At 44.0% G+C, this 14,474-nt stretch overlaps 1 protein-coding gene and 1 pseudogene across 1 annotated transcript in view; both read right to left on the minus strand.

Moving 5' to 3' along the window:
• The window catches only part of TESK2 (testis associated actin remodelling kinase 2), a 149,525-nt gene that overhangs the window by 16,122 nt on the left and 118,929 nt on the right, over positions 1 to 14,474 (minus strand). Inside the window, exon 5 of the mRNA XM_027837977.1 lies at positions 10,242 to 10,388. Within this exon, the coding sequence (XP_027693778.1) occupies positions 10,242 to 10,388 (147 nt within the window). The remainder of the gene's footprint in view (positions 1 to 10,241; positions 10,389 to 14,474) is intronic.
• LOC114024824 overlaps positions 10,301 to 14,474 on the minus strand; it is a 12,450-nt pseudogene continuing 8,276 nt past the window's right edge.

Consider the following 14,474-nt stretch of genomic DNA (forward strand, 5'->3'; position numbering starts at 1 on the left):
GGGAGGGAAAGGAAGGAAGGGAGGGAGGGAAAGGAAGGAAGGGAGGGGAGGGAGGGAGGGAGGAAGGAAGGGAGGGGAGGGAGGGAGGAAGGAAGGAAGGAATGAAGCATTTATTAAGCATTTACTAAGTGCCAGGCACTGTACTAAGTGCTTTATGGATATTATTTCATTTGATCCTCACAAGAATCTGGGAAGGCAGGGTCTGTTATTATTTCCATTTAACAGTTGAGGAAACTGAGGCAGATAGTGGTTAAGTGACTTTTCCAGGGTCACAAAGCTATGCCTGGGGCCAGACTTGAACTCAGGCCTTCTTGACTCTAGGCATATCACTTTATCCATTGTATCACCTATCTGTGTCTTGAAAAATATATATAAAATAAATACAAGCAAATCTGGGGGACAGAAAGGGCTCTAGCATGTGGGAGTATCTGGAAAGGAAGCATGCAGGTATATTTTGAGCAGAATTTTTTTTTAATTTTTTTTTCAGTAAATAAAAATTTATTTTTTCTCCCTCCCATCTTCCCCTATTAGGAAAAAACAAACACTAAATCCTAGCAACACATATGCGTAGTCAAGCGAAACAAATTCCTGCACTGGCTATTTCCAAAAACATAATTCTCATGCCAGCTCCTGTATCTACTACCTCTATGTCCACAGGTAAGGAACATGCTTCATTGGTCCTCTGGAACTGTGGCTGATCACTGCATTGATCAGAGTTCCTAGATCTTTCCAAGGCCATGTTTATTTTTACAATGTCGTCATTATATAAACTGTTCTCCTGGTTTGGCTCACTTCATTCTGCATCAGTTCATACAAAGTTTCGTCCAGATTCCTCTGAAACCATCCTTTTCATCATTTCTTACAGCATAATTATATTCCATTACATTTTATATTTCACAATTTATATTTCATAATTTTTAGTTACCAGTTCTTTGCTTCTACCAAAAGAGCTGTTCTAAGTACTTTTGTGCAGATGAGTCATTTTTCTCTTTCTTTTTCTCTTGGGGTTACAGAACTACCAGCAGTATTGCTGGGTCAAAGGGCAGGCTCAATTCTGTAACTTTTCGTTGGAGCTCCACATCTGCAGCAGGGTTTGGAGGTGAACCCAGGAACCCTACCTCCGGCTCTGCCACTTGCCAGCTGTATAATCCTGGGCAGCACCTGAGCGTATCGGAGCATCAATCCCCTTCTCCATAAAATGAATGGGATGGATTAAGGTTCCTGCAGCCAGCAGCCTCCAAGTCATCAAAGGCACAGGATGAAGGCAGCCAAGCCTGGCTAGCAAAGGGCCGGGTACCTACTGCCAGCAGTGGTCTCACTTTTGAAGAACTGCCCTTGCTGAGAAAATGGCTTTCAAAAGCAATGGCCTCTTCTGCTCATTACACACAGGGGCATTACAGAAAGAGGCATGTATACGCACGCACGCACACACACACACACACACACACACACACACACACACACACACACTCCTAAAAACCTACTAGTACTCAAGGCTCTTAGGAAATCCCACAAAAGTGGAATGTAGGGGCATCGAGGTGGCGCAGTGGATAGAGCACTGGCCCTGGATTCAGTAGGACCTGAGTTCAAATTCGGCCTTAGACACATAACACTTACTAGCTGTGTGACCCTGAGCAAGCCACTTAACTCCCTTGCCTAACTAAATTAAAAAAAAAAAAAAGAAAGTGGGATGTGAGTGGAGCTGTGAAGCTGCAGTTGGCAAATCCGTAGGCTCCTTGGAGGAGTGCTGATTACTCCCACGTGAGACTTCCATCAGCCATGGGAGTGTCCAAAAATGAGAAGGGCCCCAACGGAAAGAGTATAGACTTGGGCCACAGCTACAGCCACAGTGGCCCCACTGCTAAAAGATGAACACAAGTTGTCTGAATGATCTGATCTCAGAAAAGAGCCAAAGGGGCGATATCCAGGATGTAGGCTCCATGCTGCAGCCTCAGTGGCTACTGGCACTTGCATATAAATAGCAGTAGCCTCTTGGACATCAACCCTATGCCCTATGCGCCATAGGGATGCTTTGTGCCTCATCTTTGTCCACCCCCATCTACTGGCTTAGCATGTTCCCTGCTCACTTTCTTCTCACTTTTCCAAGTTCTACTCATTCTGTAAAGCCCAATGTAATGAAAAGGACACTGGATGTGGAGCCCAAGATTCTGGATTCAAATCCTGATCATGCTACTTTATTGCCTGTGTGACTTTAAATTAAGTCACTCTCCCTTCGTTGGGACTCAGTTTTCTCCTCTGTACAATGAGGAGGCTGAGTCAGATGACCTTTCAGAGCCCTCACAACTCCAGATCTCAGGGGCCTTTGAGCTCTTTTCCCCTGAATTCTGAGATTTTGCGACTCTTCTTCACCTGTTTCTTATCTCCCTGGCTTGCCAGCATACAGACTCACAGAATCTAAGAGCAAGAAGGTACCTTCAAGCAGCCCAGACATGATGAAGAATGCATTTCCAACAAGAGGTCAACTAACATTTGGAGACTTCCAACAAAGAGGTGCCCTATAGCTTTTAAGGCAGTGCCTTCCATTTCAAGCCTGCCCATTAATATCATGTGATTTCAGCCTAAAATCTGTGGCTGCCTGGCAGGAAACTCTATTTCCTGAAGACCCTAGGAAGCCCTGGCTTCTCTTCAGGACAAGGAGATGACAGCAGATGTCATGCTAACCTGGCAGATTCTATCTCGGCTCCACAAACGTTTATGGAACACCTGCGTCATGCTGTACGAGGTGCCTAAGAGACAAAGCCCTGAGAGGTCTTCACACATTCCCAGGAGTCCAATACCTGAATCACTGAACTTCCCAGGGTCTTCAGGAGGCCTTTAGAAGGAGACACAAAAGGGATGGGGCCACAGCCCCTGCCTTTGGAGACTGCCATCTAGTAGGAAGAGCTGATAACAAATAATGGCCCTGAATCACTACCTGTCTATGTTGGCTGGGGGGGCCTACACACACCCTTTAACTTTTCAGTGTCTTTGGCAACCCTCTCAGTCCAGAAGCTGAAGACAAGGTCCCGATCTGTACTGATAGAGGAAATTTCCTCACTGGACACTCCCTAAAGCAATGCTAATTGCCAGTCCAGTCCACATTCCTATCAATAACTAATTCAATTAGTTGGCTGGCTAATTAATCACTGAGTCAACTTTAGGCTGGGTTTTCTGATTCCAGAGAATCAGCCTGAAAGCCCCAATTAAGAGGGGCAATGAAATAAACCAATATGGTCAAAGGATTTGAAATTAGAAGGAACACTGGTTACCGTCTAAGTTTAATCTTATTTTACAGATTGGGAAACTTAGACCCTGAGGTGAAAGAACTAGCTCAACACCCCGCACACTACTCAATGGCAGGACCATATTGGTTATGTCTCCTGGCCAATTACACCTCCATCTATTTCCCTGGAGAAGATCCAGATTCCCCAGTGCCCCAGCTAATCAATCCACATGCCCCGCCCCCAGGCCCACTCTGCCCTTCAGATGATGTAACTCTGACATGCCTGTTAGTCTAACAGACCTTATGCCTACATGGTTGCCAGGGGCCTCCAATGAGCACAAAGGAACCTGTGACTGCCATGTTTATGTGGTTCTTCCTGGAGCAAAATCTGTCTCAGAGGACAGTCCAAGCCATAAAGTCCAACATGAAAAAGGAGAAGTAAGTTATTCCAGTGAGCAGAGCATATGGCCTACAGAAGGAAATGGGTAGTAAGAGAAGGGAAACTAGCCTTTCCAGAGAGGGCCTGCAACTCTTGCCCGGAGCAACCCAAGGCCAGCTGTGTTGATTATCTGAGGAGGAGAACTTGTACATCAGCTAGTTTGGGAGCTGCTTCATGAGGCCAGCTTACCCCTTCAATAGTGCAGATCTGATTAAGTCACCCCTCCTCCACCCCACCCCCAAATAACTCCAGTGGCTCCTTAACAGGGATCCCTCCAGGATTGGTTTGTCAGTAAACAAGCATGTAATAAGCACCTACTATGTGCCAGGCACTGTGCTAAGGGCTGAAATATGAATGCTAGATCAAATACAGTCATCTGCCTTTTAAAGCCATTCACACCTGGCTCCTTCCTAAATTTCTAGTCTTATTACACCCATACTCTGACTGAGCTGCCCTAGTCCATTTGCTGTTCCTTACACATTAACACTCCCATTTCCTGTCCCCTGTGCTTGGAATACTGTCCCTTCTCCCTTCTCCCTCCTAGATTCCCTGGCTTCCTTAAGGCTCAGTTCAAACCACATCTTGTACAGAAGGCCTTCTCATCTGCCCATTTGATAGTGTCTTCCTCTGAGATTATCTTTCATTAAACAGTTTATATCTTGTGTATTGCCAAGAAAACCTCCAACGGGGTCATGAAGAGTTGGACATGACTGAAACAAGTAAACAACAACAGCAGTATCTTGTATACGTAGGCCACATAAGCTCTGCAGATCCTTGCTCCCCCTCTCAACTGAAGAGTCAGGTCCCCAGAGCGTGGCTCCATCAACCACTCAGGGTTTTAGAGGGGACCCCCTGAGGGATCAGGGGTGATTCTCTAATGTCACGTGCTTAAGCCTCCTCTGGTGTGCTTCTCCCTAAAATTATCAGTTGAGAATCACTTTAATGAGCCGACCTTAAATAGCTTTTAGAAATAAACATTTACTAAGTTGGTACAAATATTCCTATCAAAAGTCAGTGATACCTTCTCCCACAAGTACATACAAAGGAAAAGGGAAATCAGGCTCAAGCCCAGAGATCCCATGTAGCAAAGGAATAACTCACAATCCCTTGTTGCTGGGAATTCTTTCCTCCCATTCGTGGTAGAGGCCTTCCTCTGGCCTCTGAATACTTCATGGAAGCTAGTACAGCACTTTCCCATAAGAGCACCTGGATGGGTTTAATCATCATCTCTGAACAGATGATTCTCACATATATAGATCTAGCCCCAGCCTCTTTCCTGACCCTCACACCGCCAGCTGCCTATGGGGTGTCCCAGTGACATTTCAAATTCAAAATAAACCAAACAGGATTTATATTATCTCCTCCCCTCAGACACTTGCCCTCACCCTCCTTTCCAAACTTCCCTATATCTATTGAAGTCAGCACCATTCTTCCAGGATCCCAGACACATAACCTTGGTATTATGAACTCCTCACTCTCATTCATTCCACATGTCTAATCAGCTGCCAAATCTTTCTGCTTCTAGTTGCACAACAGCTTTTGCAACTGATCCCTCCTCTCTACTCACAAAGCTCATCCCCTAGCTCATGCCCTTATCACCTCTCACCTGGACTATTAAAGTACCCTCCTAATTGGTCTTCCCGCCTCAAGTCTCTCCAAACTCCAATGAATGAGTGAATGACAAAGTATTTATTCAGCATTAATTATATGCCAGGCACTCTGATAAGCTGTGAGTACAACTAGAACAGTAAGACAGTGCTTGCTCTCGAGGAGTTTACATTCCATTTTTTTTTTCTTTGTTTTGTGTTTTGGTGAGGCAATTGGGGTTAAGTGACTTGCCCAGGGTCACACAGCTAGTAAGTGTCAAATATCTGGTCTGAGATCAGATTTGAACTCAGGTCCTCCTGACTCCTGGGCTGGTGCTCTATCCACTGTACCACTTAGCTGCCCCCTGAGGAGTTTACATTCTAATGGAGGAGCCAACACACAGAGGAAGTTTGAGCTGCACGTAGGATCCATCTTCCACTCAGACGCCAGTGATTTTTCCTGTGCAGATCTGATCAGATCACCCCTGTCCCCACTCCCCAGTAGCTCCCTACTGCCTCTAACATAAAACAGAAAAGTCTCTGTTAGGCTTCTCATTATACATGACTCTTCCCTTCCACACTCCACTGTCCAGCCAAGTTGGCATTTCTTCTGTTACCAAAACACACTGTTCTACCTCTTATCTCCACGCCTTTGCACTGGCTGTCCCCAAGCCTGGAACCCTCCTCACCTCTGCCTCATAAAATCCCTCTTTCTTCAGCTCAGGGAATTGCCTTCAGGAAATGCCTTCTGGTGGGAGCTTGCCCGGACGTGCACACATTCTCTCTCTCTCTCTACACACACACACATTTATGAACATGTATGCATATATGTGCATATACACGCTCATAGATATATATGGGGTCTCCCTCAATAGAAGGTAAGCTCACCACAGCAGCTGTTATCTCCTTTGTGTTTGTACTCCCAGTTGCTTAAAAGTGTGCCTGGCTCACAGCAGGCACTTAATACTTGTTGATTAACTGATCCTCGGTTCTAGTCTTCACGCTGTCAAAGACTTCTAAGTAATGTGAAAAAAAGTTATTTCTCACCTCTCTCTCTGACATCATGTCTCTACCTGAAGGAGGAGTTTGAATGCTAGACTTGGATTAAGGAAGAACTGAGTTCAAATCCTGCTCTAGATACTTACTAAATGTTTGGGTATGACCCTGAGCAGATTTAGGGCTGGATCAGACAACAGAGGTTATTGAGTCCAGCCCCCTTACACAACTATTAAGTGTATGAGTCAGGATTTGAACCTAAGTCTTCCTGATTCCAAGTCACTTCACTTCTCACAGCCTCAGTTTCCTCATCTGTAAAATGAGAATAATAAAACCTGCCTCATATGGTGGTTGTGAGGATCAAATAAGAGATTTCTAAAACATTTTGCAAACTATAAAGCTTTGTATTTTAGCTATTAATATTTCATTGCATTACAAAGCAACAGGGAACATTGGAATTTATGTCCATTAATAGCTCTGATATGATATGACCTGACTTGTCTTCCCTATAAAGTCAGAATTGGAGGAGAAGTCAAATCAATAAAGCATTTATAAAGCACCTATCATGAGCCAGGCGCTGTGCTCTGTGTACTGTGTACTGGAGATATAAAGAAAGGCAAAAAACAGCCCCTGCTCTCCAGTGGGCTCACTGGAGGCCCAAAGAGAGCTTAGTTGATTACGCAAGTCATCAGCAAAACTGAGGCAGAACAGTTCGGGGGCTGGGCCTCAGTCACTGAAGGCATTTTCTCCATTCTCTCCCCATTAAAGGGACTACCAAAAGCCATGAGGTTGCAAAGAAAATAAAACTGTAAATCTCGCCAAGGTGATCAGGAAGGCTCCAACTTGACCTCACAGATGGTCAAGGCAGTGGCCAGCGCTGAGCAGCAGGAGGCCTCAGAGAAACCCCAAGCTTGCTCTCAGCCTCGGAGATCCCCAGATGACCTTCTCCTTGCAGTCCAGATGACAGAGTGCAGCACACTGTCCACTTCATTCCATCCCATTCTGACGAACTCAGGTCTCTAGAAGACCAGGAGTTCAAGAGCCGGCAGAGTGTCTTCCTGTCACTGGTCCTCCACAACCTCTTGTGCAGGACTAGACACACTGAGTGTTAAATAGGTATTATCAGCAAGCTGACGAGCATTTGTTATGCATACCAAGTATATGCCAGGCACTGTGCTAAGGCTGGTAATGCAAAGAAAAGTAAGTACACAGTCCCTGCTCTTGAAGAGCTCACAGTTAACGGGTGAGGAAATATGCAAACAATTACATCTAAACAAGCTACACATAGGAGAAATTGAAAATAATCAACTTAGGATAGACACTAGCATTAAGGCGAGTCAGGAAAGGCTTCCTGTACAAGGTAGAATTTTTGCTGGGACCTGAAGGAAGCCAGAGAAACCAGGAGAGAGAAATGAGGAGGGTGAGAATTCCAGGCATGGAGGGTAGCCAGGAATCAGGCAGAATTGGGCGATGGAGGGTCTTACAGGAGGGATGACCAGAAGGCCAGTGTCAAGGGACTGAAGAGTATGTGGAGGGAGAAAAGTATAAGGAGACCTGAATGTAGGAAGGGGCCAGGTTATGAAGGATTTACAAATTCAAACAGGAGAGTTTATACTGATCCTGGAAGTAATAGAGAGCTCCTGGAGTCTACTGAATAGTGGAGTGCCACGATCAGACCAGTTCTTTAGGAAAATAATGACATCTGAGTGGAGGACAGACTAGAGTAGGGACAGACTTGAGGCAGGAAGAATAGCCATAAGATCATGGCAATAGTCCAGTGGTGAAGTGATGAGTATCTGCGTGAGAGTGGTAGCAATGCTAGAGGAGAGAAGAAGCTACACAGGAGAAATGTTAAGAAGGTAAAATCAACAAGACTTTGGCAACTGTTGGATACTGGGAGGGGGGTGGGAGAGAATGGAGTCAAGAATGACACCTAGGTTTTGAATCGGACGACTGGCAGAATGGTGCCACCATCTACATTAACAGAAAAGTTAGAAAGAGGGTTGGGAGAAGGGAAAAGAAAATTAGTTCAGTTCTGGACACATCAAGTTCAGAATGGCTATGGAACATCCTGTTTGAAACGTCCAATAGGTAACTAGAGATAAGAGACAAGAGGTTAGGAGAGACGGGGGCTAGATAAAGCAGATCTGAGAATCCTCAGCATAGAGATGATAACTAAATTCATGGAAGTTGATGAAATCACTAAGTGAGGAATAGTAAAGGGGGAAAGAAGTAGAGGGCCCCCAAAAAAGCCCAGGAAGACGCTGACCTGATTCAGGCACGACCTGAATGAAGATCCAGTAAAGGAGGCTGAGGAGCAGTCAGGTAGGAGGAGAATCAGGAGAAAATAGTGTCATGAAAACCTACAGAGAAGAGAATATCAAGAAGAAATGACTGATTCAAAGTGTCAAAGATTGCTCTAGAGAGGTCCAGAAGGACAAAGAATGAAAAAACGCCTTACTGCTGACCGTGATCCTGGGATCAAAGGATCCCAGGCCTTAGGGAAAATTACATCATCATCACCATAACCATCACCATCACCATCATCATCATCATCAGGATGTACACAGTACTTTAAGATTTGTAAAACACTCTATTATTTGACTTGATCCTCACAACAAACCCCAGGACATAGGTGCTATTATTATCTCCATTTTGCCTGGGACAAACTGAAGGGAGAAGAATCTCAAAAGAAGGAAGCCCTCCTTGGTTATCCTCTGGCCAGGGCTAGCTGCAATTTGTGAGGCACAAGGGCTCCTGAATCTGAATGTGAGCTCCAAGTCTTAGGCTCAAAGAGCCTTGGTCAAAAGTAAGACAAGACAGCACATTAAAATCCTCAGTTCTCTCTACATCTTGAAAGCTGGTAAGAAGACCTTCATACTAACTTCCACAACTCACCCCAGCTATTGGTCAGTCAGCTAGCACTTATTAAGTGCCTACTATGTGCCAGGGGCTGGGGAGATAAAGAAATGCAAAAGACCATCTCTGCTCTCAAGAAACTCACAGTCTAGTAGGGGACATAACAACAACATGCAAACACCTCATACCTACCAGATTGGTTAATATGACAGAAAAGGAAAATGACAAATGTTGGTGGGAATTGGGGAAAATTGGGACACTAATGCACTGTTGGTGGAGTTGTGAACTGGTCCAACCATTCTGGAGAGTGGTTTGGAACTAAGCCCAAAGGGCTATGAAACCATGTTATATTCTGTGACCAACTACTGTCTTTCTTCACAGCATCTCAGCTACAGCCTCTTCTCTCCCCAGAAAGCTGCCACTTTAGTACAGGCCTTTATCACTGCCTGCCTGGACCAGGTAATAACCTGCTGGTTAGATGCCCTGCCTCCCGTGTCTCCTTATTTAAACCCATCTTCCACTTAGCTGTCAAACTGTCTCTGATTGGTATTCAAAGTCCTATACACACACACACACACACACACACGCCCCTTCCTGTCTTCTTTACTCTTATCCAGTGACACTACCCTTCCTGCTAGTTATCACACCTGACCAACACTCCACCCCTCTCCTGACTTCAGGCTGTCCCCCACCCTGGCATGCTCTCCTTCCTAATCTCCACCTCCTGGCTTCCCTGGCTTTTTTTCAGGACTCAGCTCAAATTCCAGCTTTTCTAAGAATCCTTTCCCAATCCCTCCCCTCAATGCTAATCCCTTTCTTCTGATATCAACTCCAATTTAACCTGAATATATCTTATATATGCCCATTGTTTGCATGTTGTCTCTCCTTCTGAAATGTGAGCTCCTTGAGGACAAAGCTGTTTTTGCCCTTTTTGTATTCCCAGTAATTAGTATGATATCTGGTACATAGTAGGCATTTAATTAACACTGGCCGAACTGATTTATTGACTCCAGGTTTCCACCCTGCTCTGGGATTCTATGACCATTATAAAGCACTCTGACTAGAAAAAAGACACAATACAGTCATGCCTGTCAGTCAGAAGACAGGGGAAATCCTTCAAAAGATTTACCCTTTGTACCTTAGATGTGAGGTCCCGATGGAAGATGCCCTTAAAGTGAAGGTAGCGAAGGCCCATGGCTATATCACATGCCAGCTTCACTCTCACAGTCCAGGGTAGGTGCTGGTCACTGTCCAGGAGCTGTTCCAGGTTTCCACAGTTGATATACTGCAAAACAGGGGGGAAAAGAATCAAAGTTTGTTAGATATAATTAAGCTGCTTGTGACACCATGCAATTAAGTTCTGAAGGCAGGGTACATGCTTTGTTCATGTGTGTATGCCCCACAATGTTGCTTAGCACAAACCATATATACACTAAGTGCTCAGAAAATAAATGCTGAATGAAAGTGTGAATGAGTGAAACAAATGAAAGGATAAAATGAAGGAATGATGCTAGATGAGTTTGCTTATTACATTTTCCCTGAGACTTCTAAGCAGAGGAAGTACTAACCTCATGACAACAATTCTACATAACATCCATTCAACATCTATTAATGTTCTTTGATTCAGTCAGTTAATTAACATTTATTAAGTGCCCACTACATGCCAGGTCCTGTGCTAAGCACTGGGGACACACAGAAAGGCCAATGATAGTCCCTGCTCTCAAGGAGCTCAAAGTCTAATGGAGGAGACGACATGCAAATGATTATGTACAAACGGATGTACAAGATAAATTTCAGACAGCATTAAAAAAGGATGAACAAAGGCTTCTTGTAGAAAGTGAGATTTTAGCTGAGACTTGAAGGGAAGTCAGGAAGCAGAGCTGAGAAGGGAGGGCATTCCAGGCATGGGGGAGGGGACAGCCAGAGGGAAGACTCATAGTTAGGAGACGCAGCTTTTGTTCAGGGAATAGAAAGGAGGCCAGTGTCATTGCCCCCCTCCCCCCTCCCCGTATATGGGAATGGGAACGGTGTAAGGTGTAAGAAGACTGGAAAGGTCAGAAAGGGCCAAACAGAGGACTTTGTATTTGATCCTGGAAGCCAGAGAGAGTTGCTGGAGTTGACTGAATACGGGAATGACAAGGTCAGGCTTGCACTTTGGGAAGATCAATTTAACAGCTGGGTGGATATTGGATGGACTGGAGTGAGGAGACACATGAGGCAGGCTGACCAAGCAGCAGGCTACTGCAACAGTACAGCTACGAGATTATGAGAGATTGGCAGCGTCAGAGGAATGAAAGGGGAGTAGCCAAGGGACGGTATGATGGTAATATCGACAGGCAGCAGTTTGGATGGGGTGGGGTGGGGTGGGGCAGTCAAGGAGGATACTTGGGTTTTGTGCTTGGGATACTGGAGGACAGTGGTGCCCTTGACATTAACTGGGAAGTTTGAAAGAGGGGAGGGCTTGGGAGGAAAAATAATGAGTCCAATTTTGGAACTGTTAAGGTTAAGACATCCTGTCCATAAGACATCCTATCTGAGATGTCTAACAGGTAGTTGGAGATGTGAGACTGGAGGCCAGCGGGGAAGTTAGGATTGACAAATCAATCAAGAGAATCATCTTCATGGAGATGATAATCCAGTCAACATGCCATGATTTTTCATATTCCTCCAAATCCTGGGCTTGTTTCCAGAAATGGGCTACATAGGACTTAGAGGGAATCCATGGCCATGTGAGCCAGGAGGAACTCACTGGCAGCTACATGGCTTTTTCCCAGGTACTCCCAGACTTCACAGATGCATGTGGACACGTCATGAAGACAAGTATTAAAGAAAGGACTACAACAGAAAGGCATACAGCTACACTATACTTGGTAGAAGATCTCAATATGAGCTGCTGCCATCGCCCACCCCCTGGCCTCATCCTCAAGGTCTTGAATTTTCAGAGAAGAGCTACCGGGCTCTCCCTTGGCTGAAATGTAATTGTCCAGATTCTTTTCTTTCATCCCTTAAGAGCCAAAGATCTGAAGAGAGAGGGGTTTGTTTCTTTGACTCTGGGAAGGAGTTCTGATTTCCTCCCTGTTCCGGGAGAAGAGTCTGATGCCGAAAGCCCTAGTGGCCAGCTTCTAAGAGTAGCACATTGAACTTCGTTCAGAGGTTGATGTCCACTTCCATACAAAGGCAGGGTCCTGACTTCATGTTCAGTAAGACCCTGATGACCTGGACAGCAACAGATAGACAGAAGTGGGAAAGAGGGGTCAATACAGAAAGACCATAGGGGGAAGAAATGTAGTCCAATTGGCATAGCCTATGTTCAAAAAGCAAGGACAAGAAAAATACAAACCAATGCAGTGAGAGTGGGGGGACAGAGGGAGGGTCAACTGTTTGGTTTTAGTGATGGCTGAAAGGCAAGGCATCTGGCCACTTCAAGAACCACAAAATCTGAGAGAGAGAGAGAGAGGGAGGGAGGGAGAGAGAGAGAGAGAGTGTGAGTGTGTGTGTGTGTGTGTGTGTGTGTGTGTGTGTGTGAGAGAGAGACAGAGACAGAGACAGAGATTAAGGGAGACTCAGAAAACTGCACATAACAAACACCTCCAATTTGTGCACATATCACTGGCCCATATACACAGCAATAACTTTCTTGTTCCCAAAGAAGGCCTTGGGCCTGGACAACCTGTCCCTATTGTCTGCAATCTTTCCAGATTAAAGTCCTTGCTCTTAGTTGTTCCGGCTCTAAGCAAATCCTTCTGGGGTTATCAGAGAGTTAGCATCACACCACTGCAGGCCCATTCAGCTCTTAGCGGCCAGGCTCTTTTTTCATGGGCCACTTCCACCCAAAAAAGAGCCTCAAAAAGGGAGACATTATTGTAACCACTTGAGAAAGACATGTTTCTATGTTACAGAAATTTTATTTTATTCAAAATACAAAATCTTATTTTATTTCTCTGAGTTCTCAGATCCCCTAACATTCCATCAAAAGAGGCAATGTGGTGCATTGGCTAACAGCTTACAATGATATCAATATAAATGCTTCAAGGTTTGCAAAGCACGTTATAAATATTATCCTACTTTATCCTCACAACAACCATGGGACATTTCCTTTTTCTTTGATCTCTTTGGTTTACAGATCTAGGAGTGGTATTGCTGGGTCAAAGGGTATGCATAGCTTTACAGCCCATTGGGCATAGACCCAAATTGCTCTCCAGAATGGCTGGACCGGTTCACAGCTCTACCAACAATCCATTAGTGTCCCTATTTTTCTACATCCCCTTCAGCATGTGTCAATTTCCTTTTCTGTCACATTAAGATAATCTGATGTGTTGTGAGGTGGTGCCTCATAGTTGTTTTAATTTGCATTTCTCTAATTATTAGTGATTTAGAGCATTTTTTCATATGATTATAAATAGCTTTCATTTCTTTCTCTGAAAACTGATTAATCCCATTTATCAACCAGAGAATAGTTCTTATTTTTATAAATTTGGCTCAATTCCCTATATATTTGAGAAATAAGACCTTTATCTGAGAAACTGCTAAGATTTTTTTCCCAATTTCCTACTTTTCTTTTAATTCTTGCTACTTTAGTTTATGACTGTGATAGAATATGACTGTGTCATAAGAAAGTTGTCGCCAAGCAGCATGGTTTCAAAATACCCCAGGAAGACTTACATGAAGTGACATAAAATGCAATGAGCAGAACTAGGACAGCACTGTACAAGGTAACAGCAATATTATAGGAATGATTAACTGTGAAAGATTTAGCTACTCTGATCAAGACAATGATACAAGACAACTCCAAAGGACCCATGATAAAAAATGCTATCCACTTCCAGAGAGAGAACAGATGAATTGAGTGCAGATTAAAATATATTTTTTCACTTTCTTTATGTTTTTTGCTTTTTATTTCATTTTTTTTTGCAACATGGCTAATATGGAAATGTTTTACATGACTTCATATGTATAATGAGTAATATTTCTTGACCTCAAACCAGGAGAACATCGTACACAGTAACAGCAACACTGTGCAATGATCAACTACAATAGACTTAGTTCTTCTCAGCAATACAATAATCTAAGACAATTCCAAAGGACTCACGATGGAAAATGCTATTCACATCCTGAGAAAGAATTGTAGAGTCTGAACGCAGATTGAAGCAGACTATTTTGACTTTTTTTTCCTTTCTCATGGTTTTCCCCTTTTGCTCTGATTCTTCTTTCACAACATGACTAATGTGGAAATATGTTTAATATGATTGTACATGTATAATCTAGAGCAGATTGCTTGCCGTCTTGGGAAGGAGGGAAAGAGAAAAAATTTGGAACTCAAAATTTTATAAAAGTGAATGTTGAAAACTATGTATGTATGTGTGTATATATA

This window comes from Vombatus ursinus, unplaced genomic scaffold (assembly GCF_900497805.2).
Source record: "Vombatus ursinus unplaced genomic scaffold, bare-nosed wombat genome assembly UNPS02014825.1, whole genome shotgun sequence".
NCBI lineage: Eukaryota > Metazoa > Chordata > Mammalia > Diprotodontia > Vombatidae > Vombatus > Vombatus ursinus.